The 26,494-nt window shown below is 42.2% G+C and overlaps 1 protein-coding gene across 1 annotated transcript; it reads right to left on the bottom strand.

Annotated features, from left to right (window-relative positions):
• Window positions 1–39: 39 nt before the first annotated feature.
• On the bottom strand, window positions 40–25,678 carry LOC119009643 (caveolae-associated protein 1-like). Its single transcript, XM_037081107.1, has 2 exons — window positions 24,865–25,678; window positions 40–5,026 (listed from the first exon to the last, which is right to left on the bottom strand). Exons 1-2 carry the CDS (start codon window positions 25,393–25,395, stop codon window positions 4,151–4,153), a joined length of 1,407 nt encoding a protein of 468 aa, XP_036937002.1. The 5' UTR covers window positions 25,396–25,678; the 3' UTR covers window positions 40–4,150.
• Window positions 25,679–26,494: the final 816 nt, after the last annotated feature.

The following is a 26,494-nucleotide window of genomic DNA, read 5'->3' as shown; positions in this document are numbered from 1 at the left end:
GTCAATTTGTCTTCTAGCAATCAATAAACATGCACAAACTGTGAACCAAATAGCTTTTATTAATTAAATCATTAGTGGTTAAGCAACGTTATACAGGAATCGGTTAACAACAAAACAAAAGCAAGGAAAAAGTCGATTGACATAGACCTCAGCACAACTGCATGTTGTTACTGCTTTCACAGATATGGCATTGTTACTCCTCTTTGAATGACTGAGCATTAAACCACTGAAGGAATTTTCTTCCACTATTGTGCATCTTAAAAAAGGACTATTTTTTCTTTGCTCACATGTAAGAGTGCCACATCTGGATTTGTTGCACTTTGAAATTTGAGCAAAAATAAGAAGTATTTGACCCAAAAGAAGCTGTTCTAAATGCTGATGGTGTGGAAGCAGCAGGAAGCAAGATACTCTCTAGAAATGAGATCAGAACGCATGATGATCTGTATTGGCAGTGATTCACATTATATACAAAATACAAAACAAAGGTAAAACTGTGACGAGTCTGAGCTAGAAACTGAACTTTGACACAACAAATACTGTGGCAATATGGTTAACTTTGACATCAGCTGTATCAGACTGTATTTTCTCTTCCTTTGGACTTACAAACGCATGTTGTCTGTCTCTACATCCACCCTTTAATAGACTGATGACCTGACCAGGTGTGTGCTCCTTCACTTTGCAGGGACAGGTTCCAGCCCTTGCTAACTTAACAGAATTAGGTCTGAAAATGCATCAGTGGCTGGACATTTCTCTTGAATAGCTACAAAAATGCAGTCAAAGCAGAACATTTAAGAATGACAAACATCAGTTCTTGAATCCATTCATGCAAATCACTCATGAAATAACACCAGTAGTGGTGAACATATAAAGCACGTTTATACATCTTGTTTCAAACAAGTATTGGTGACAGTAAAGGAAACCTATTTGAATTAAATGGTCATTAATATCATCTTTACATTTTGACCAGAGTGGAGGATAGTCAGATGACTGGACACTAGGGGTCAGTGTCAGTCAAGAGTGATTACATACTCCTGCTGGAAACAGTCCTGTTAATAAGTCTAAAATGGGTCTACTAGAGGTCTGTGAGTGTATTCATGAGACACATAACACATAACTTGTTCTAAAAAAGAAATTTCCATGAGAGAATAATCAAAATGATTACCACTGATGAGTGAAATGTACATTAAAATGTAATGGACTTTTGAAAGAGCTGTCTTTGCCTTGTTCAGCAGACCTTCATGTTCATGAGAACTTGATTTGCTTTGGGAAAGCTGGCAGTGATATGATACATATGAGTATTGCATGAAAGAAAGTGTGCTGAAAGGACAACTATAAGGCAGCAGGTTGACAGTAATAAAAAGGAGACGGAGGAAAAAGGTATGGTGTGAACTGACTTCACATAGAAAATCATACACAAATCTTAAACTGTGAGCTCATCAGAACCTCCAAATTACAACAGAATCACTGCACTTCTAAATAAAAGTTAAATGAAGCAGAGTAATATACTTCAGTCTTTAAACTGAACTACAGATGGGGTGGAAGGAATTGTTTTATGTGTTATATGTAAAATATTTATAAAACACAAGACATTTCTGGATAAGCACAAATATATACTCAGTGTGTTAGTGAATAATTTGGCCATTAGGAATCTGCAACCCAATAGCCCATGAGATCATTTGCTTTATTGTTAACAAATACCACTGAAATTCAAAGGACAGGGGATGAATCGTTCCTATTCTCTCATCCCACTAGCTGCGAGTGGTTAGCATCTTGATTTAAAAAGAAAAGTGAACCAGGAAATGAACTGCTGACAAATGACTTCTTCAAACAATTCTTAATGGTCATTTGGTTGAGTCAGTTCTGCCTTTGCCCTACCTCCCTTCACCAGACCCACCAACACTTTTATTTTTCCATCTTCCTTCTCTTTCAGTTTTTGTGATCATCTACCTTCTAAACACACATTTTAAAGAACACAGACAACCTGGAATTGTGTAAGTTATATAAAGTAAAATTTGTTGAATAATATTTCTGTTTGTTTCCATCTTGGGCAGTTTTGGCCATCATTCCTAATGGTAATAATAACATTGTATTAAACAAAGTTGATTGCTGAGATCGGACAATCCTGTAATCCTTCTGTTCACTGGACACCTACTGGTAGATGTCTGGACACTTAGGGGCAGCACAGCAAGCTGTCAAACAATACTAACATGTTATCCCAATATAAAGGTAATATGGTAAATGTGTTAGCAACAGAACATGTGAGCCGAGCTGAGCGGCGAGAATTTCCGCTCCCCACTTACGCGGGTGTTCGCTCCTTCGCTCCATCGCTCCATTGCTCAAAGTTATACCAGATACCAGACACTCACTTAAAATTTCATTCAGCTCTGGTGAAATTGCTTCACGCTCGCTCAAATTTAAAGAGGAAGCAATTCCTGACGTTGCAGCTATATGACCTGTCTGCTTGCTTTTCGAAATATTTTACAAAATCCATCTACCAACGAATGACCTCTGATGTAGGCTAACCCTTGAAGGCACACGTGAGTCTGTGTGGACTTGTGCATGCCCTAGACACGTGGAGAGCGGTATTGGAACAGAACTGGAGTGAAATGGAACCATCGCTCTGGCCTTTGGATAAAATCCTGCTCTGAGCTCCGACTATATTTTGCACGCTCTGCTCCCTACTCGCTCTGCCTCGCTCACATGCCCTGGTTAGCAAACAAAGAACAACTATATATGTTGACTCTGAAATGGTGATGTATATTTCTTTGTTTCACCCTCTAGTGGCTGCAGTGATTATTACAGCAGCAAAGGAGGAAGTCAGGTTTGAGGATGATGGTTGATTTACACAAGCTCTAAACTTTCATTCTGTCCATATCCAGTGTGAAACCAGAATTGAAGGCTGAATCATTTGAAGCTGCATAATGCAAGTTACAGAAGTAACATAGCTATTTCAAGCCAAACCAAATCTTATATTCTAAACCTAACTGAATATTCATCCCTGGTACGCTGCAACCACCATGACGTTTGGTTAGGGTGATATATGTTGTTTCTGGAGACGTTAGCAGGTGACCCGTCCAGTTCTTTAGAAATGAAGATGTGAACATCCTGCAGACACCAACCAACATTAAGATTTATCTGGAGTTGTGTCCACCTAGCTAACGTTAGTCCAGTTTCACTACACTCTTAGCTCTGCTTTAATTTCACCAACTCTTGAAAACAAATATTTGGCTCTTTAGCTGCTAAATACTCCACCATACGCACCATGTAGTCGCTAACCGTAACTGTATCGAGTTTGGTTCTGGGCTCAGAGGGTTTTATCTGAGCTTTTCACCGAGCAGCTGCTTGCTTCTGCTGAAGATGAGAGCAGTGAGACTGAACCCAAAACAGTTGTGGGCTGAACCCCTCAACAATGAGCTGAAAGATTAAAAAAAAAAAAAAAAAAAACTTGACTGCAAAGACAGGGTCGTTCTCTGTGAGTCAGTATTTCACACTACGTGCTAGTGTAGCTTTTTAATGGAGGTCTCGAAAAGGCATTTTTACACAAGGACTTATGGTGAAGTGATAAAGCAGGACCCACCAGAGCTTTCAGGGCCAGTGAAGTTCTGGAGTAGTCTCCTGCTCTTTGGTAATCCAGGCAACGCTGATGAAAACAAATCTAATGATGAATCAAGAGGCACAAACAGTAAAACGATCAGACAGAATAGAAACAAACCAGCAGATCAGCCAAACTTATGGGAAGAGAAATATAAACATTATCAGCCTTCAACTTTCACCGACACTGAGAGCAGCTAAGCTGTTACACTGTTTTCCCACGTAGACATTATAACTGATATTTTGGGTGAAAATAATTAAATGAATCTGGTTAAACTGTAGCTCGTTAACAGCTGTCTGATTGTCTGACTGACCTGTCACACGGTAGCAATGTGCTCCTGTTCCCAGACATCAGCAAATACTTTAGTAAGTACAAAGTTATCAGAACTGATAGGAATAATGGAAAATGAATTCAAAAAAATAAGCCCTGTGAGTTGTAATTAACATTAATTGATCTGTATCAATCTCAATACCAGCAATTTATTCAGTTTTTACGAACGAATCACAGGGTTGGTGCAAAGGATTTTCTTGGGATCTTGACAAATTCCTCAATCTCTGTCTAGTCGCTGTCTCTATCTCTGTCTTCATTCTCCTGCAGGGCATCATGACTGTCTTCATCTTCATCCTCCTCAGCCTCTTCTTCCTCTCCTCCTCCATTCATCATCTCCATCTCAACCTCCTCTGCACCCTCTTCAGCCTCCCCATCCATTCCACTGAAGGGCTCAGGATCTTGGGAAACCTCCACCATTTCGGTGCCTTGGACCACCTCAACGGCTCCCTCACGGATTTTCTTGACATGGAAGGTGAAGGGGGGCACCTTGTACACGGCAGTCTTGGACCTCGCATAAACGATATGGTCTGGTGTGAAGGCCTTCTTCACTTTGTCACGGGATGTCTGCATCTTCTGCTTGCGTTCTGGATTGACAGTCATCCGGTTTCCGAGTTTCCCCATTTTCTTCTCAATGTTGTGACGTGTTCTCTCCAGGTTCTCCTTGGTCTTCTGCTTGGTCTTCTCTAAATTCTCCTTGGCCTTCAGCTTCGTGTTTTCCAGATTCTCTTTTGTCCTCTTCTTTGTCTTCTCCAGGTTGTCCTTGGTTTTTTGTTTGGTCTTCTCCAGGTTCTCTTTGGCCTTTCCTCTGGTCTTGTCCATCTTCTCCTTTGAGAAGACCGTCTTCAGGGTCTGTACACGCTGCAGGCTGCTTCGCTTAATGCGCTCGGCACGTGTCTCCTCAATGGACTCCTCAATCTCCAACCCCTCCTCGTCTGACGAGAGCTCTACATGGGGCTTGTCTGCCTTCTCTTCTCCTCCCTCCTCTCTAGCCTCTTCCACAGTCTCCTTGAGCTCCAGCAGGCTGCCTCCTCTGCTTCCTGATACAGACTCTGATACCCTCAGGGATTTTGAGATGTTGAGTTTTGAGGGGACCTTCACTTCATCCTGTGGAGAGGAGAACACAGAGAATTTTAATGTTATTTTGTGTGAGGAGTAGAAGTTTCTAGAAGTTGAGGCAGCTGAATGTTACACACTAGTATAAGCAACGGCTGTAGAGTCATGGTATTGGTAAAAGGAATGGAATGTCTTGACTATCATAAGATGCATGAGGGTCTATTCATGCATTTTTCCTTTCCCTTTTACATGTGCACATGTACACACAGGCTAACTGAGGTGAGGACTATGACTCACTGTAGTTACTTCACAATGGAGGCACTAGAATCCAGCCTAAACAGAGATGAAGGCTGATTGCATTATGCAGAAACCAAGACCAAGTGACAAGACTTCAGAGTTCACTCATTTATGTCATACCAGAGGGACATGACAGAGAAAAGTCCCAGAGACAAAAAATGGATACATGGAGATAGAAATATGTTAAATGGGGGTTAATGTGTTACACAATAAAGTCACAGGTTGAGTGCAAAGCTACACATATCCTTCTTCTCATATGAATACAATATACACAGTAAACACACGTGTACACAACCACACACACACATTAATACAGACACTGGCTAGGTGCAGAGAGGAGGAGAAGGAGAGGTTCCCATCAGGATCAGGGTGAGCTTAAATTTTCTCTCATCATGTTTCTTTCTGCAGGCTGACACACGCTCAGATTATCTTTGATTCACTCAGAAACAAAGTTACTTGCTCCCAGAGACACAAGCAGCCACAGCAGAACAGAGATATGCTTGTGTTCATTTCTCTTGTGGTTAATGACGGATTCACTAAAATATTGTGAGTGTGGTGTCTATGTAACAATATCAAGTCACTCTAAGGTCAAAACCCAAAGTCCAAGTACTGTTACAAGTCACTGCTGCTAAAGTCAAACTTGAGTTACATGTTCCTATTTCGGCCTTTTTACAAAGTCTGATCAAGTAAGATTGTTGTAGGTTTAATCTGCTTTTATTCTGCTCCACTGTAGATACAAAGGTGGAATGGGGTCATTGTTGTTCTGCCCATGAGCTAGAAGCAGAGGTAGTAACAGTGACAACTTCCGGTTTGTATAAAAGAATGAGCTGGTGAGCAGCAGAAAGGGACAGGGGTGTGACGGCATGTTGTGCGTGCCACCTACAAGTGCAAAACACAGCTGGATGCAGCTGGCATCAAACTCAAAGAATAGCAACTGAAAGTCTCTGCAAATTGGAGACAGTGAGGTTCTCTGCTCCTTATCCTCTGAGCAGAGGACCTGTAACGGATGGTAAATGATGCTATCTAAAATCACACATTGGGGCAGCATTATCCTGTTTCCTTTGGTATAAATAAACTCCACAATCTCTGTGTAATCTGTGTATAGGGCTCCTGTTTCTCTCCTGTGAGTCTAAAGTCATCTGTGTCATGACTTAGTGAATAGCAAACACACTTACTGGCTGTCTACTGGATATTCGACTGTTTATGACCTAGCCTGATTTGAGAATGTGGAATCACTGCTAACATTTTGCCAGCACTAACATAGTCTGTCCAAAGACTCAAATGGGTCTCTTGTTGTGGCCATTGTTGGCACCTCTCCATCTGCTGTGGGAGATACAGTTGACCACTTCAGAGCTTTATAGAGAGGATCATGAATGGGTCAAATAATCATCACTAAGTGTTATTAACCTGGAAAAGTACCCACCAATTTGGATTTGGATGTGAGTTTCTACACGCCTGTGCAGAACATTGTACACAAAGTACATCTGACCGGACTCCTCCTTACCCTCGCCTGCCCCTGATCGAGCTTTCATGCACAGCACCACTTTATGCTCCTATCCTCCTACCACTGTCCACTCTTCTGGCCCTTCTCTCTCCCATCCACCTTTTTCTCACCTTTCCCTGTTTGCATTCCAGATGATGAGGAAGCCTTTCTTTCCCCTCTCTTACGTGCCCCCGTCACCTCGTAAATACAATGCTCTGGCTTGTTAATGGGGGGGGGCTTCCTCTTTCCATCACAGCAAGTCTTCATCCAATTGGGCTCCTGAATGTCTGCTTGAGGGCCAAAACTTGTTGTACGTATTGTCCCTCTACACTGCCATTATGGTCAAAACAGGAACACAGCAGCGCCAGAACAAAGGACCATGGGGAGGGGGGTTAGGTGTGGAAAGGGGAGATATTTCTCTGCTGTCGTATGACTCGAGTAATAGCACAAGTGGGATGATGCTTCAGAGTCTTGGAAAACCATCTGCTCAGCAGGAAGATGATAGCATCAAAGTGTTTGGCTGGAAGGTGGAGGTATGAGAGTTGAGCGAGGGTGAGGGAGGGCTGTCTATTGTGTTCTGTTGCAGTGTGATGGTGGTTTTTATGAAAGTATTGTATTGGAGTATCTTGGGTAAACTTGACCTTGGTTGAGGGATCTCTGCTTTCCTGAACAGCTGTGTTGACAGGCGTGGATGCTGGAAAATACCTGCCTCGCTCAAATTCATTACATCTTGTTTTAATCTCAAGGACAATGCAGTGGGTGTTGTAAATGGCTGATGGTGTGTGGTCAGAGTCCCTGACATGGCCTCACAGGAGCTCTTATTGCAGATTTTCATGCAGATTTTTCTTGTGAGAACAGATCACTTGTTTCCAAGGTACATGAAGTTCTCCTGTGGCATGAAGCACAGCTGCAGATAACATATCAGCTTCATTGTATTTGACATGAGCCACGTGGGTAATAACACCTAGATTAATGGGAACTGGACTTCCTATTCTGGAGTCATTTTAGGCTCATAGAGTATAACAGTAGTAAACTGTAACCCAGGTTAATATAGCTGAATACCATTGGCTTAAAATTAAGTGTTCCCTTATGTTTGGAAACTCAGACATACAGTAAATACAGTGTGTGCCTGGGAAAGCCCAGTCTGTCAGAAATGAGTGTAGGTGGTCACAAGCTAATGTGTTTGCATAAGAAGGATTCAGCAGAAGCTGGAGTACAGGAGGAATTCTGTTCGAGGTGTGTGTGTGCGTATGTGCGTGTGTGCGTGTGTGTGTGTGTGTGTGCAAAGTACATGGAAAGAGTCTATGAGGAAGTTCAGGCATTCACCTTGGTGTGTTGACATCCTGACCCTCCTAATTTAATGGGACATTGTTCTTCCATGAGGCAGCTGCACCAAAGACAGGAAGGTACACTCAGAGCCATGGAAAATAGACAAATGAGGTACGTAATGGGTAATGGTCCTGTGTGTGTGTGTGTGTGTGTGTGTGTGTGTGTGTGTGTGTGTGTGTGTGTGTGTGTGTGTGCGTGCGTGTGTGTGTTATTAGTAGTGGGAGAGTCACCACAGTAGTTACAGAAATCCAACACACACATATGTTAAAATAATTTCCCAGAGCCTAACCCTAAACTTTACCCAAGTATTCATACTCAAATTTAATGTTGTACTTTATGGGGTCCGGCAGTTTGGTCCCCACAAAGCTGTTGGAACCCTCATGGTGAACGGGCAAATAACAAGAGAACAAGACCACACACACGCAAAAGCAGTTCACCTGAGAAGTGTTGACTGTGCTTTTACTCTGGCTTTCTCCCTCTAACAACCTACCACCCACCGTGCGTGAGTGCACTAACACCTGGATACTTACACTTTTCAGATCTCTGGCAGAACACACTGCATTAATCATTAACTAATATCTAAGAATTAAACGTTTTTAGCAATTCATCAGCTAAATACCACAAATGTGAACTTATTACCATGAAAGGTTACACCCGAGCTATTTCTCCAGGCTTAATTCTTATTGCAGTTGTATGTAATTCACATGGACCAAAAGTAATGTAGTTAGTGACAGCCCTGTAGTCATGATTTGTAGATTTTTCGTGTTTCTGGTCATCTGCAGGGAGCCAGGTACTTCTGATAGCCAGGTAGGCTGCTGATACTACAGTCTTGACACTGGGGTTTACCACTCTCTGCTTCTTCCATCACATTATTTGTTTTACTGACTAGCTACATGGAGCTGGGTACACACACATCTTGTTACACTTTGTCATTGGACTGTATGCACAACCAAAATCTGTGACTCTCAGGCACACACAACTTTTTTGAACATTTATTACTTCAGTAAAGGTTCACTGAGAACAATGATCTCTTCTTTAGTAATGGCCTGATCGCTTTCCTGATCAAAACTGTGCACATTTGCACAAAAAGCTGCTTAGTACAATCACAGTATGTGGCCAGGAAGCAGCTCCACTGGAGTGGTTCGATTTAAAGGCCTTGCTCAAGGGTATCTCTTGTTCCGATCACAGGCGGGCTTCTCTAACCTTTAGGCCACCTTTAGACTATTGACCATAAACACAGTATCCCCGATCCCCGATTTAAGTGGTGACTAATCCAATGAAGTTTATTCAAAGGAAGCTGCAGCCAATGATGAAGCAAAATTGTGCATTTTTGTGCATGCATATGTGTGTGTGTGGTGTGTGTGTGTGTGTGTGTGTGTGTGTGTGTGCATGTGTGTGTGTGTTTGTGTGTGTGTGTCAGCTGCTGAGATCAGCTGGCTGATGCTCTGTGCTGTCAGCACAACGCACTGTTTCTCTTTCATGATTAGTGTGCATGGTCCCTTCAGTGTTATCTCTGCTGCTGTTTTGCACAACACAAGTGTTTAGGCATGAGCCTCGAAACTTTCATATTCTGACAAAGTTGGTTTTTAGTTGTCATAGATCTCCTTTCCAAGTGATATCTTTGCATATCAAAACAAAGAAAAAACATCTGGCTTGTGTTCTTGTTGTTTGCCATGCTGTCTTTTTTCACATTATCAATCGGAGTTGTCAAAATCAACACAAGAAGTAGAAATACAAAAATGTATTGATATCCATTCACTTCTGCTCTTCAATAAATACATAAATGTTGTCACACTGTTACAATACTAAATTGTGCAAAAAGTATGCAGATTTAATATTCACTAATGGATTACAAAACTCAGATGTCTTCTTTCATTTCATTACCAGATAATAATGAATGGAAACCAATGGCTTACATTCAAAAATGGTCAGCAACAATAGAAAATACATATGATGTACATGAAGTGCAAATGCTTGAGGAGCTAAAACGTATTGCCACATTGATGTGATGATTAAAACATAGCCTTTGTTTATTCTTGTGGTAATTGGGCCATTTTATAAGCAGGAAGGCCTCAAAGGTGTCCCTTTGTGTCCTGAAAGGTGTTCACCTACGTATATCTGTAGCTGGGTGTAGCCAGTGGTGACTATCTGCCAGAGCAAGGAAACCATGGCAGCGACAACAAGAGCTCTACTTCAGCCAAGTGCTTGTCAAAAACTAAAGACTGTTTATTTGATGTTTTTCAGCTGATCTGTGCCGGCGTACTTCATGTCAGTGGTGCGGCAGTGTAGTTTCTAATGACTGTTTTTATCAAGTTAAAAATAGACGTAATTCCAGAGCTACCCATGTCTCATTTTACTGCCTCTACTTGCAGCCATAAACATTTAGTTGTACTTGTGTCTCCATGGTAACAGTGGTGAGCCTGACTGGAACTATAATGTTTCCAGATGAAAGGAAAAAGATGTTTCATTAGAAGACAGATGAGTCATATAGCAGGGCTTCTACCGCTGGAGGTGTGTGTGTGTGTGCGTGTGTGTGTGTCTGTGTGCATGCGCTACTTGGATGTGCTTAAGCAGATGTGTAAATGTGTGTGTGTATAACTATGCTTGAGATGGGATGTATCTGTGTATGTGCAAATATTTTGAATTGTGCTTGTATGAGTGTGTGGTTTGTGCGTATGTAGTTGTGTGTGTGGGAAAAGTAGCACACCATGGAAGCTTTCCACTCTCTGCCCACACTGCAACCACTCATCAGCCCTGAGCAGAGTGAGGGAGAGGAATCCCGCTGTAACACACCCCTCTCTGTTTCTGTTTTCCTGTTTAAACTTAAACCACCAAGAACTCCCCTACTGCTGTGGAAAAGCCAGATGCATGTCTGTGTGTGTGTGTGTGTGTGTGTGTGTGTGTGTGTGTGTGTGTGTGTGTGTACCTGTATGAGCAATAGGCATATGTGTGCATTCCATTACACACACACACACACACACACCCACACACAATGAGGGGATTTTCCAGAAAATCCAGGAAAACAGGGAATCCTCTGGATACAAGTGCTGATGTAAAGAGGAACTGAGGCACTCCAGGAAACAAACGAGGATATCAGACTTCCGGCTCAGTCAGTTTGATAAAACAATCTCAATACAAGATCCATTTTTGAAGGTGTTCTGGAGCTTTTGATCATATAACACGATGTTTATCGTGGAAATGCAAATGTAGATGTAACATGTATTTGTTGGAAACTTTAATTGACCAAACTTGCAATATGATATGATTGAAATTTCCAGAACAACAACTACATTGACTTCGTGGGTGGACTGTTTTCTAAAGTGCTGTTTTCAAGGTCAAGTCTGAACTTTGAAGCACTGCTCACTTTAGCTTGCTATACACTGTAAAATCTTCCAAACATATCAACTGCTGCCAACTGGCTGTTGAACCTTCAGATGCATATTTGACTTAAGTGAAAATGTGGTCAGCCATCGCCCACCCTCCCACAGACAAAACAGAGTCATGAGTCAATGACTGACTACACATGGCTCGAACTCCCAACGTATCCTGACCAGCCCAACTTCATCAGGATAACAATCCAATAGGTCAACTGTGAAAGCAGCTTATCACTTCCCATATTTTTGTTTCTTGTTCAGCAATACATTTAGCAAATGAAGTAATTATTATTGCAGCAAAGGAGGGCGTCAGGTGAAGTAGACCAAAAAGAGACAAAGCGCTCATATAGAGGAGGTCAGGGGGGTTGGCACAAACAAGTACAGGCCTATACTGGAGATCAGATAAGTCAATGGTGAGATATTTAGGTCCTTCACAGGTCAACTGTATATTTGAAATCCAGACAGTAAATTTCTTGCTTACACAAATATCAACAGAATTTGGCGAAACAATCACAGTTGTTTTTTTTTTTATCTGTGACCATGTGGCATTGCAGGTCAGCACCCAACACTTCATGATAAGCTCATATAATGAGATAAGAGCAATATTAGCAAAATGTGGATTTTGATTTGGGTCACGACTGAGGGTGTTTTTCTGTCCACATGTACAGACAGAAGGCATTCTGAGAAAAGCCCAATATCTATTGAAACTTTGTACACATGAACTCACATCAGCCATTAAGGACTGCAACAAGGTCATCAGTAATGATTCATTCACATGACCCAACATTTCCCCCATGAACAAGCACCTGGCAACAGTGAAAAACTGCCTTTTAACAGGCAGAAACCTCGGAGCAGAACCGGACTCAGTGGTGGGCAGCCATCTGTCTCGACTGGTTGAGAGAGAGACAGAGTGACAGAGAGAGAGAGTCCGGTCCTAATGCCCATCCTGTCACCCGAGAGAGCCATACATTGTTGTATGTCAAGTGTGTGTGTGTGTGTGTGTGTGTGTGTGTGTGTGTGTGTGTGTGTGTGTGCTTGTGTGTGTTTGAGCACATTTCTCACGTGAGTACCATGGGAAAGAGTGTGATGGTCACATATAGTCATAAAACTCTGGGGAGAGAACTCCCTACTCTCCTCCTGTTTTCCACTCTTCCCCTTTAATCACAGACATGGGACCAGAGAGGGAGAGAGACAGAGAGAGAGGGACAGAGAGGGAGAGAGGGGGAGACAGGGAGAGACAGAGAGAGAGCCGGACAGACAGTCAGACAGAGAAAGAGACAGACAGAGACAGACAGACAGACAGACAGAGAGAGAGAGAGAGACAGAGACAGAGAGACAGAGACAGAGAGACAGAGAAGGACAGAGAGAGAGAGAGAGAGAGAGAGAGAGAGAGAGAGAGAGAGAGAGAGATTGCTATATAAAGTGATTGCATGCCGCAGGTCCCTGAGGGGGGAGAGAGAGGGATGAGTCACCAGGCCAGGCTCTGCAGAAACTTTCTTTTTCCTTCCTTTCTTTTTCATTGTTGTCTTTCTTTTCTTTCTCTTTCTTTGTGTCTATCTTTTACATCCTTTTATTCTCGTGTCATTCCCTCTGGCCCTCATCCCTTCACCTCATCTCTTTCCTCACACTCATGTGGTCAGAGAGTAAACGTAGCTTCTCTGATCAGGGAGGAATGAGACAGATAGTGTCACAGCTCCATGGCAACCAAACAAATATTTCTGTGCCAGTTTTGTGCCAAATAATCTCACTTGTTGTTTTCTTCAGTTTCACTTGCTTCAAGAAGTTTTTAGAGTTCCTCAATGCCATGAAGGGAGACAGGGGAGGCAAATTACTCCGATGGTGTTGAAGCTGATTTGGATGGAAAATATCTGATCTCAGCCCGTAGACTGATATCCCATCAGTACGTTTGTGTCCTATCTGTCTGAAAGTGTTAAATGCGACACAAAGTGGGACACTCGCTGTCCAGAATGAATCTGTTACATATTCATTGTCTTACATCTTGTAAACAGACGTTGTACCTACCAGCTGTACGCTGCTGATCAGAATACAGATTTCACCTTTCCAGTAAAAGATGGCCGAGTTTATTATGATCACCTCTCTGCCTACTTTTGTGCATTTTAAACAGTAAACACACATTTTAGACATCATGCATTTCTCTACTGCTGCCATCTTATGTAAGTTTTCTGTAGTAAAAGGCACAACATTGTATAGACAACTCCTTATTATTAGATGAATCAACCATTCCTCACCCAGGTCACGCTTTTAATGCAAGTGACAGGAACGAAAACAGAAACAGTGTTCAAAACGTCTCCAGGAGACTGGTTATGTAAGAGAAGTTGTGTCACGGTGTATTTTAAGTGCTAAATAAATGAAACACATACATGCTTGATAGGTATACTTGAAGTATACTTTTTTGTGTTAATAGTACATTACAATGTTGAGAGTCTCAAGCATTATATCATCAATACCATTTTATTGTAGTAACAGTATGCCGCTGATTTATTTCAGTGACTAATAAAGGGATATCAATATAGTTTATTATTACTTTGCTGTACTTTTATATACCCTGAAACAGAGTTGCTAATGTATTTTTTGTGTACTAAAGTCTGAATAACTTACAGAAACATTTCCCAAAGCTGAATGCATTTCCAAAGGGAAAAAAGACTTTATTGTATAATCAACTGTAAAAAAAAACTGTATATATATATATATATATATATATATATATATATATATATATATATATATATATATATATATATATATATATATACTTTTTTTTTTAAGTAGAAAGAGAAAGACACCAGAATGACTGATGATTCTCCCTCCGTTCATTTATAGCAAGGGGCCTAGTTTTGTTTAATAACTGAGGAGGAGCATTGCCAAGATGGCTGCCAGCACAACATGCCTGAAAGGACTCTTCTTGTTGTGTTGTTTTGGGATGACATGTGATGACAATATTTCCTACGGTGCCTCGAGGCAGCACAGCATGTTCCATAGTGTGTTGGGGATGTGGAGCTCCAGACCACAACAGTTTGCATCAACCGCTCTTCTATCTGCCTGAAGGAGCTTTGTAAGGATACATACATGAATCTAGCACCAATAAGGATTTGTTGAAATGTTTCCAAGGCTGCAGACATGTGTGTGTGAGGCAGCTCGGGGCTGCTTTCATGCTCACTCCTTTCAGCTCTCACTGCAAGACACAGCTTGCCATTGTTGACTATTACTGGAGGTTGTTTTTATGACATATTTTCCTTCACGGGTATTCTGATCATGTACTTTCATGTAGGGGCAATGTCGAAATGTACACACACACGCACACACACACACAGGAAGATACCCATCACCTATCATTAATAATTCCTCCGTAGAGTGATAACATCCATATGGATACTATTCCAGTGCTATATCGTAACACAACTTTATGCAAACATACGTAGTGAGGTCACAACTTTTGCTTGTTACTTTCCTTCACAAACTTCAGATGAATTCTACTGAAATGGAGTTTGATAATGATCTGCTCTCTGGGTCTGTGTACAATTCCCCATGCTTGACTAACAGGGCCTAGGACAGAGGGGGATGACAGTGGCGTTCCCATGGCCACCCCGTGTTACTCTTTCCAATAACAATGGAGGAGGTTGGTGTTCATGGAGAAATTTACAGAGCTGCAGAAGAAGTGGCTTCTTCCTCTGCTGTTTGCTCCTGTCCTTCTCTGTACAGTCCACCCTCCGCTTTAACCTTATATAAACTCATGGCTCAGTCATATACAGGAGGTTATATGGAATGCCACTCTCCATGATGTTTAGAGCTACTTGTGAGAGACAGGCTTGTCAAAATCAGAACAGCAGCAGCAGAAAGAGCAGAGGTTATAGTTTCCTGATTTTACTGCCCTGTATGGGATAAGCTCACTAGACTTTGAACCTCAATACTAAAAACTATCTTTCATTAGACAACCTGCCGTGTACACATTTTCCAGGCTCCATGACCCCAGTCTTTGTTTTGTCCAGTAGTTTGTTGGAACAACACAAGCTTTCAAAATAGGTGATACTTCACACCACACATAGGGTCCTGAGACCACTAGTCCAAATGCTGATAATATCAGCTTCAATGTTTGTGTGAAATTATCCATGTATTTCAGAATATCTTTATATTGGTGCGTCCCCCTTTTGCTTTACTGACAGCATGCACCTGAGCAGGCATGGACTCCACAAGTTAGTGTGAAACCCGATTACTTGTTATACCAGCGTGATGTGACAGTCTTCCACAAAGCTTCTTGTGATGGTAGCTTTCTCAATCTTCAAGTGGCCCCATAACTGTAGAATGGGGATTTTATGGTTGCACAGAACAATCTGGATAGACACTACTTGAAACTGAAAAGGGCCGGCACATTCATAATTGGATGAACCAACCTTCTACCAATGCAACAATGAGGTGAAATTTCCTATAAAGCTCTCAAAAGCCACGGGGGAACTGCACAGTCAGCTGACGGTTCTCTGTAGGGTCATTGCTATGCATTTCACATTGTCACAATCAAACTGTTGTTTTTTTTTTTAACCTTTCTGTTTGAGTACGGAAATCAAATGAAAACCAACGTATGAATTAGAAAGCTGGTAGTTGGTAGGTCTATCTTACTGACCAGTCTCTATGCTAAGCTAGGATAACCAGGCTTGATGCTAGCTCTACACATAACACCCAGATATGGACATGATATAGATATCTTTTTTCTCTTCTCACCTTTGAAAAGAATCTTTCCTAAAGTGTTGACAATTGATTGTCAACATAAACAAACAACTTATGTACATGAGTTGTGCGGCTCACTGAGGAGAAATGTAACACTTCCAAAAACTGAACAAATGAGATGGTTTTGGGGAAAGAGCTTGATATAGCAAAGCAAGGCAGACACACAGCAGTGGAAAATGAGTGTTTCCACTTTAAATCCACATTTTAAACAAGAAGAAATCCCTGAAGGAATCCGTGCTGGGCCTGCACTGTGGTCTGAGGGACAATAATAGCCTCAGAGGCAGAGGGAATACAGTGACAACACAGACTCACACAAGAAAATTAAATCAGTCTTGAACGAACATTTGGCCCGAAATGAGTACACATATTTTTCATAAATATGACATTAAAGGGATAGGTTTGTTGTTTAACTATCATGTCCACCACTTATACTATAACCAGGATCTATTCATTTTGTCTCAACCAGTGTTGTGAAGGTCATTCCAGGCTCGAACTCCACTAAATGTTTGATCGAACAGACCATATCCCCACAGCCTATTAACTGTTTGCGTCAAGCTATGGATGGATGTACTTAATAATAATCATTGAACATGCCATAAACTTTAGAAATGTTGTAGATTTAAATTATAGTTTGAAGAAGTGAACTATAATTATGCGACTTATCACAAAAGCTCCTCTGTTCAGGCTCACAATGTAACTAGCCACAGCTAGAATCATATGACGGCGATCATAAGAGGAAACACACTAATGTTTTCAATAACCATAGCTTTTGACTGTGAGTCATCAATGTGTGACTCATGTGGAAAAGCTTTGACATAGAATTTACGGCTGATTTGGGGTAAGACAAGAATCTGGGAGATAATTCCTCTATTGATGTCAAGTGAGCAGTATTAGAGCAGATGTGTCATGCACTTCATCACAGCTGAAAAACGGTTTGAACAGGCTACTGAATATATAAAGGTGTGACAGTGGTGCAGTGGGACTGAGACCTTGAGGTGTCTGTAAGTGGAGACGGTTTACCTTTTTGAATGGATTTTTAAAAAGACGACCCCCCCATATAAATCAAGGGGCTGCGATGAGTGAGTTTTCACCAGAGAGCAGACAATTACCATACCTTACATGGCCACACACACAAAGGGGAAACTGCTGGAAGCATCGTCTCCAAATGAATTGTCAGTGGACGAGTTGCTTTGTGGGTAATGTAGGCGCTCCATTTTGATCAACAGGACTGTCATGATTAATCCGGGGAAGACTTGTGACACAAGTGGGTTTATCACGAGTAAGATAAAAATCCAAAGCAAAAATAAGACAGGACTCCCATACACAAGGGTTTATGGCTATAATAAAAATAAATGATTGATTGCTGATTGCAGGCAGTTATTCATAAGACATACGCAAATAAGAAATTAAACACAGAGGAACATTTTGATAAAGACAAGAAGTAATGCCTAACAAAATAACAAGACATAAGAGATTCAGGCTGGCAAGTGTCTGAGCGTCACAAATTAACAAACAAGCTGATGTTGTGGGCTGTATGTCAGCACCACTCGTCTCGGACCAGCCTCACATTTTTTTCAGAACCAAACAGGAACACAATCTCCTAAAGGTCCTTTCCTTCTCACAATCAAAGAAGTATGTGATGGTTGCTATTTTTAGACAGCTCTCTTCTTCTATTCTCCGTCTCCTTCAGCCCTCTCTTAGCTTGCTCTCTGTCTCCTTCATCCTCTCTCCCTCCACCTCAAACTCTCTTCTCCTATCTCATTTCATCAACAGGCTCTCAACAACGTCCTGACCATGTTGTCTGACAAGCACACTGGCCATACCTGCTGTACCAGAGCCAGAAACACTGCACCAAAAAGCCCTGCTTCCAGCTGAAACAATGTTTCACACAATCTCGTCTGTAAACTGAGCTGGGAACATTTCAGTCTCACATGTCCATATATGGGCCTGGACCGACCTGTGTGAGAAGAATGGGTCCAGTCTTGATGAATTTACGTGTGAAACATTACATTGGGAGTCTGATGGCTCCCAGGCTGTGGGCAAAATGTGTACTGTACAATGTTGCAGATCTGGTTTCAATCTTTAAAAACGACATGAACCAGAGGGATAAAATGCTCAGAATACCTCATTTGTAAGTTACTCGGATGGAGCTGTGATCAAAGTTATATGTGATGGCAGTTTGACAAGGTGCTATTGATTATCCTGGAGTGTGTGGAGAGTGGAGGCAACCGCTATGTTGGCTTTGACTGTTTGATTGTTGATTGACAGATTTTTTTTGTGTGTTTTAGGCATTGCACCCTGCTGTCAAATAAGCAATAATACATGATATGCAATGTGAGGTTAAACTGTTGAAGTAAAGCTTACTAGCAAACAGTGCACTTAATATGAAATGAAATATTTTGAGGTTATAGTGGGCACAAACTGTTGGTGTCCACAGGGGACAGACTGCTCGCTCTGAGCCGTCTGCTCCAGGCTGCTGACGTTGAGCAAAGCTGTACTCTCGGTCACTCTCAGATCCGTCAGGTGCAGTCATTCTCTTAAAAGTGGCTGATTTTGAAACCTGAAATTCTGCAGCATAACTGGAATTTCCCAGCTCAATGAGAGATTAAGAGTTCCTGTAGAAACATAAATTCAGCAGACTCATTACTTTCTGTCCACATGACTCCCTAACAGAGCACAAAGATTCTTCCTTGCTATGGTTTTGCAGATTTGACCCTTCCTTTCAGTTATTAAGTCCAGGCACATGACACTTTTCAGAATTGCGTATCACAAATATGAATATTGTTAAACATCTTTTATTGCAGATGTCTTTGAATTATTATTACAGATTTAATTAAAAAGATCTCATTAATCAATAGAACAGATCTAATGGATTTTAAAACATCCAAACAAAAGAGAAAAATAGTCAAATAAGAGAAGAGATAGTAGAATGAAGGCGTAGGGGTAAGGGAGCAGGGATGGTGTGCAGGGCGGGGCGGGGTGAGGAGGACATGATGTGGAGTGAATTATCCTGGTGGGTGGAGGAGCAGGGGAGAGGGAGGAACAGGGCTGTGACTGGCTCCACATGAGGAGGAGGCAGGAGGAGGTTAGTATGGAGAGCTGGGGATGCCTGTGCAATGAATCAGCTGTCTAAATATGGTCCCTGCTCTTCACAGCAACACACCCATCCACTCCCTGTACAAAGTGGATGGACATCTCCTCTTCTTCCAGTTTATCTTTCCCTCTTCCTCTCCCACGTATATTGTTCAACCCTCCTCACGGTATTACAGGAAGCTTGCATATGTATTGCTCAGCCTACTGTCCCTAGGATACTGGAGCACTCACCAACAAACAGCAGACAACTGGTCCTCACAGCCCCTTTTCACAGAGCCTCATGGGAGCTTGGCCATTATAGTCTCTGTATGCTTCAAATGAACCAAGTCATGACAACATGTTGCCAATATGTCTAAAGACAAAACTATTTACAGTTGTTTTAACATAAAGAAGTCTGGCCCCAAAATGTGTCTTTATAGGAGCCTGTCCTCATCCCAAAAACTGTTGTGTGTTGTGTCCAGAGTGAAAGTGAAAGTCACCTGTCTGTTGAGTTGGATCGTCCTGTAAATGGACTCACTTACATGCTGAAGTTATGGGCAAGCTGGATGCTCTATACTAGTTCCATCACTCTTAATAAAACTGAAATAACACCAATAGATTGCCCTTGTTCATAATAACTGCAAGACCTTTCCCACTATAACGTAACAGCCTTAAGAACAACATAACGAGGTGGCAGGAGAATTATGGGTGAAGTGTGTTGTCAGCACAATGCTTTAAAGGCTGCAACTACAGACTTATTGACTGAATTACTAAAAGTTAAACGTCAATGATTAATTCTGTGGATTGATTAAGCTGCACTCATTTCTTCTCGACTGTTTGAGGGCAGCGTAACAAGCTGAAAACATCTTGCTATATAATCAGCAGTTGTTTGCAAACAGCTGCTCAGCAGACACTGACATAATTAGCATTTAGTCACAGTTGTGCTTGTGTCCACCGCAACTTCTGACAAATGTCCGTCTGAGCTGCCGAATGCTGAGCTCTCGAACACTGTTCCTTACTCAGTGTTGTCAGTAGTCTGGTGCTGAACAAGAAGACTACTGCCCTGTCCCTGCACCTTTAACATTCCAAATATTCATTTGATCCATTGGTTAAAAAACTACAGGTTAATGCTGCTTCAGTCTACTGATATCCACCCATACCTGTAGAGTAGAGCTGTCACATCCCAGGTACAGGAAGTGCACCAGGCTCTACACTCTAGCAGCATATGGCCTCAGACTTATAGGACATCCAGGCTTTAATGAGTCAAAGGCACATACATGCACACACTCAACCACACACTCCCAGAGGAGGACAGCTGCTCATGCTAACACGGAGCCAGTCACTTCCAACTGATGTGCTGACAGAGCTGCCACTGATCAGTTTCCCCTCACACATCACACAGTAGCCTGAGCTCTTCCAGCATACCAGGGACAGTCTGGGGTGTTGTTTGTATTGTTGACAATAACCACAGATGGCTTTGGTTTGCATTGACTAAGATGTGTTTATGGCTGATTGTGATGATTGGTAGCAGAATAAAAAAAATAATGTAATCTGATTTATGTGACGCCAAGGAGTTCAAGTAATGGTATAACTCTCCTGACACCAGAAAGAAACATATCTATGGATACTTGTGTGGAATCAGATCACTAAATCTTCTACCTAACTAAGCAGGAGGTTATATATCTATTACGATGTATATATATTTATCATATTTGAGGTTGTTGACTTTGGGTTGTCATAAGAAAATAAGATTAATAGAGACATAAATCCCATTAGTGTTAGGACCACACTTTTTCGGGGGCCCAGGAGGGAGCGGAGTGAAGAATGGCGGGTCGACAGCCACTAATAAAGGAGAGATTAAACACCCTGTGCTCCACTACAAAGCCCTCGTGCTGTGTCCTCCCTGTTTGACTGGCCCTCTGTAACAGTAAACACCTCTGGGTAACAGCGTGCTTTTATTATCAGTAGAGCGGGATAAATCAGGGCTGTCCCAGTCTCAACCTGCATTTCCTGCCTCACACATACTGACGAGTGAGAAGCACTTTGTCAGGGAGATCAGAAAACAGGACCTGTTGCTAGGTTGCATGTGTCTGTTAGACTGATAGTAGGTCACACATCCCAAGTGGAAAGGATTTTTTTTTCCCAAAGATCCCTATTTGGGAATGTTGCTGTTGATTTTAGATTAAAATCCTTGCGGTCAGAGTAAACATCTATCAGCTTCTGGAGGGTGACTCTACTTTTAGGGAAACTTCGATAGCATATATTAGACACAGTCAGTGCTGAACAGCAGCCCACTGATCTCAGTGCACTCATATAACACTCCTGGACTCAGCATGGACAGTTTCAATCAAATGATCCAAACTGACACAGCAGGACCATAAATATAACCTTATTTATTCCACACATTCATGTTCCTTTACAAAATCTGGTGCACAAATTACCCTCTATGCAACTTACCTTCTGAGTGACATCACTGGAGGCAATTTATCAGATTACTTGCAGCTTTCTTTTGGAGCCACAAAAGGTTATATAATACTTTATTCACATATGCAGTAGTACTCCCCAAAACCTGTGGGTACACTTTAATGAGTAAAACTGGTTTATTTACCCTTTAAGTTCAGTACTTGAGTACATTTGTGATGTTCTTGTACTTAATTTAAGCCCTTCCACTTAATTCTATTTCACTGTATCTATGTATGTCCTGCTCTGTCATGGTGAAGACTTGGTAGGTTCAAAACAAGCTGTAGTCCTGTGTGCATTTTAATTCCCAACACTTATTTGACACCAACATTAAGTATACAAAAGAGCATATCTAATGCTGGATGAGTACTTCTGATAACAGCATACAGTACCTGTCAATATTCATTTAAAAATATAAACAATGACAGGGTAAACATTTCTGATTAAAACTGTTGTGGCTAGTGAGAGTAACATTAGAGTGTAAAATCATCTATGTAACAATGACACTGATTGACCTCAAACATATCTTTGATACATCTCTTCTGATATATACACATATTTGATCAAAACTAACATAATATTACTATCTGATAATAGTGCCTTGGTTTTGTTACTCGTTGCCTTAAATGAAAGATTCACAGCAGTTTGAAAATTGCAGCCTAGTTTGTTTTGTTCATCTTCCCATTAGAAGGACAGACTGTCACTACTACGTGACGGTCTCCCACACTGTTCAAACGGTCAGTTTGACTGGCGTTGATGTGATTGTGCATGAAGGAAAAAGTCAATAGTACTAATAAGTCCTAGCAATGGCCAACTATTCATTTGTTGACACATCGTCCAAGCAGCCACATAAACATTGTTTCAGCTGACTGGGGGAGCTGGTAGAGTCTCACTCTGCTCACTGCTGATTTTGAAAGAATCTGCCCTTAAAGGGCAACAGATTTGCAGAGAAAATTGAAAACAGAACAACACGTTGTGGTTTGCACTTTTAATGAAGATGAATCTGACGTTATGTCATAGTTGGCAACCACAAACAAAGCCAGTGTTTTGAGTTAGCGAGGGAGCCAGAGATAGGCATTTCAGAGGGAGTTTATCTTGCCACGGGGGCCCGAGCAGTTGGCTAACACCAGCACCAACGCAACCCGTTTTGTTTTTCACTTTGTGGCATTTCAAGTAGATTGTATTGGAAACTTGAAACTCCCACTTCAAGGCCTAGTATTAGACACTAATTAAAATGTTGATTTATGATCCTTTCAGATTGAGAAACAGTTCAGTCATCAAATTCCTTCCGATGTGATGAAGGAGATTAGCTTTTTCTTGCTGAGAGCTTTGCCCTACTCATCTGTGGATCTTTACATATTAAATTTTGTGCTGGCACGCCAGGAAAAGGAAGCCAAATCTATTGTGTAAGTTTGTTAGGATAGACAACTTTTCTCAGACATACTGGGTTGCCTAAGATGGAGCTCTCACTTTGACTTCTGCCCAGCTGTTGGATAGAGACTGAGAGGAACAGCGAGAGGGAGGTCGGTCCAAGCCATGATGTCTGAGTCAAGGGTGGAAACTCTGAATGTTCTCGCGCCACTGTGCAAAAAGCTGCAAGCTATTACACATCACACTGCAGGCTCTCAGGCTAAAAAAAGAAACAGGGAGCCCTACTCCCCTGCAGAAAAAAAAGCTTGCTCTCCGTCTTTTTAAGTGAAACATCTGTCCGTCAGAGCTCTCCTCCCTCGCGTCCCTTCCTCATGCTACCACACTCTGCTTTAAACAGAACCTTGAGCTTGCCTTTGGTATTTTCCATCTTTGTTTAAAAAAAGGAAAAGAGTGAAATGACTTTCCGAATAGATTCCGTATGACTTGGGCGGCCAGTGAGTTTGGCTCACATGTAAAGACTTGTATTCTTTAGTCCCATACATAGTGTGCTATTGAAGGAAAAATATCTGGAGGCCACCTGTAGTGGATACTGAGTGCTGAACCATTGTACAGTAGGTTTAGGGTGGGGCAGGGATGGTGTAGAACAACAGCTAGAAGGTTAACACTCATAAACATACACCCATGATCACTGCTGCTGTATAACAACGCAATGACTTGTGCCTCTAAATGCTAAAACATGATCAAGGTGTTAGTGTTCTTTGTATTTAGGTATTATTTTATAAAATGTAGCACATTCCGAACTGGAACGTGACTAGACGTAGTGCTGTTGGATAAATAAGTGTGAGTAATGTATCCGGGAATTGTTTCCATGGGTGCAGATGTGTCTCACATCTTCTCGAAACTTAAGATCTGATCCTGTATCTGGTTTTTCAGTGCAAAAACTTTCAAGTGAACACACTACATATGGGTTACTGCTCATGCTGTACATTTCATTGCTGCTTGTCTGATCAGCCAGAGCTGCTCTCTCATAGTGTGGTATAGTTTATTGACATACAGTACATTAATTTGTCTTTGTAACGTAGTGTGTTCGAGGTGGATGGCTGGCAGTCAAATCAGAACACTCTCAGGTTTCATGTTCCCAACCTGTGTGGTCAGGTCCACACATAACCATGTCAGTTCAGAGTGAGGGTCCCTTCAGGAGTGTCTTTGGGAATATTTTTCACACAGTGTATAAACATCAGAGCTGCAGCAAGTTACAGCAGTACATAAATATACTGAATATTTTTTACTTGGGCTGATAACATATGATAAAGTAGAGGTCAGTAAGTGTTTTTGAAATATTATACGTGCAGGGAAAAACATTGCTTTCTTAGTGGCATGTTACTTGAGCACTTGCCAGCAGTACTTTGAGGTAACCTTTAAACACTCCCTGAGATCCCTCAACCTCAACGACTTCATTAACATCGTCAGCAAACCAACCATCCTGTTAAACCACTACTGAAGCCTTTTCAGGGGATTTTTTTGGTGAATCGTGTGGCAGCGAAGTGACTTTCATTCACCAGTCTGGGTTCACCAGTGTGCCCCACCCATCCCCAAACCAACACAGCACACAAACACAACCTTAAACCTCAAACAGACAAACCACAACCATTCATGTATATATGTATGCACACACACCAACACACACACACACACACACACACACACACACACACACACACACACACACACACACACACACACACACACAGACACTCTCCCACCTGGTAGATCATGACTTTGAAGTTGCGTCTCTTCAGCAGCTCAGCCTCATTGTTCTCCAGCTTCTTGATCTGGCCTCCTTGCTTCTCCAGGGTGGCCCGCACCGTCTTGACGTTGACGCTCACCTTGCTCACCTTCTCCATCATCTTATTGACGCTGTTGGACGTGGTGCTGTGGCTCTTGGCCAGTTTGGTCAACTCGCCCTGGATACCCGTCACAGAACGCTCCATCTCCTGCTGCCTGGCCTCCAGCCCGCTCTGGGTCTGCTGGATCTGGTCCACTGCCCCAATGATCTTGTCAAGCAAAGACAGAACCATGACCCCATTCACCTGTTGGTCGAGCTTCGCTGCCTCGCCCTTGTCTTCGGCCGCATCCCCCTCTGTGCCCATGGTGGACAGCTCTTTTTTGGCTGCTGCAAGGGCATCATCTTCATCATCTGAGGGTGGGAGGTTTACCTCATCGTCTGAGATTTCAGTGAGGGTCTGAGGCTCTAACAGGGCACTTGAGGATTCCAGTGCTTCCATGGCTGCCATATCAGTGGATTTGTAGTGTGCAGTCAGCTAATCAATGCTTCTTCACCACTGGTTCCTCTAGATTCCTTGATCGGCTCTTTGATTCTCACCTTTTCTTCTCTGCTCCAGAAGTCTTTTTTCCAACTACTACTAGACTCACTTCTCTTTCTCCAGCTCTTTACCTCTGTCTGTCTGTCCTGTCTACTCCAAATCCCTGGAATCAGGCCAGTGAGCAGGAGAAGCCAAGCAATGCTGGATGTTACCACATGAGCGTTAGGATGTGAATGCCACACCAGGCAGTGAAATCCTCCAGTCAAGCTACAGCCAGTGGGGATTTTTCTCTCCACCCTCCACCCCTCCTTTTTTTCCACTGGACTCTCCCCCTCTCCTCAGACTCCTCCCACATCCCCTGCCTGAATACACGCACACATCGGTACAACTCCACCTACACTGGTTGGTCCGGCCCCTCAATGGTTCAGGGACACACCCCTCTGGTCGAGCCATGTCCCATCAGCATGGTTGGAATAGTTAGAGCAGAGCTGCACTGATCTGCTTGTATACAAGCTGAGGCAGAGCAGAAGGAGGAATGTCAGGCAGGATCTATCCCTGCTCTACCTTTTATGCAGAGTGTGTTCAATTCATTGAAGACAGGGCTGGACTTATTATGGATAAAGACACCAGGACGGAAAGGGACATAAAGAAGCTTTGACTTCGACTTTGAATGAAACATAGCCCTCCTGGTGGTTTGGTTGAAGTTCGTATTACACAAGATGGGGAGAGATTAAAGATGGATTTTTAGAAAGAATAATCAGAGAAAATCCAAAGTTGCAGAAGCAGATATATCCTGACTTTTAGTCTCTGGCATAGATCCAGCTCCCAAAACACTGGACATTTTGAAACTAGGGCGAGGTAAACCTGGTGACATCACAAGGACATCATCAGGGTCAGGGCACGTTATGGGGCCAATAACAACAACAACGTTCACCTTAAGTGGCGATGCAAACTCAGTGCAGTAGCACAAACGTGTGTGTGGTTGGCCCCTTGGTTGAATGAGATCATATTCATGGAGTATTTAATACTGTATTTCCATTTCAATATAGTCATTGGGAAACTGGCTTGA

Source organism: Acanthopagrus latus, chromosome 20 (assembly GCF_904848185.1).
Source record: "Acanthopagrus latus isolate v.2019 chromosome 20, fAcaLat1.1, whole genome shotgun sequence".
Taxonomy (NCBI): domain Eukaryota; kingdom Metazoa; phylum Chordata; class Actinopteri; order Spariformes; family Sparidae; genus Acanthopagrus; species Acanthopagrus latus.
This window is presented reverse-complemented; position numbering and strand designations above follow the sequence as displayed.

Coding starts and splice junctions, on each gene's coding strand:
- LOC119009643 (XM_037081107.1), bottom strand. CDS start 25,395: ATGGCAGCCATGGAAGCACTGGAATCCTCAAGTGCCCTGTTAGAGCCT. Junction 5,027..24,864: donor TCAAAGTCATGATCTACCAG/GTGGGAGAGTGT, acceptor TCCTCTCCACAG/GATGAAGTGAAGGTCCCCTC.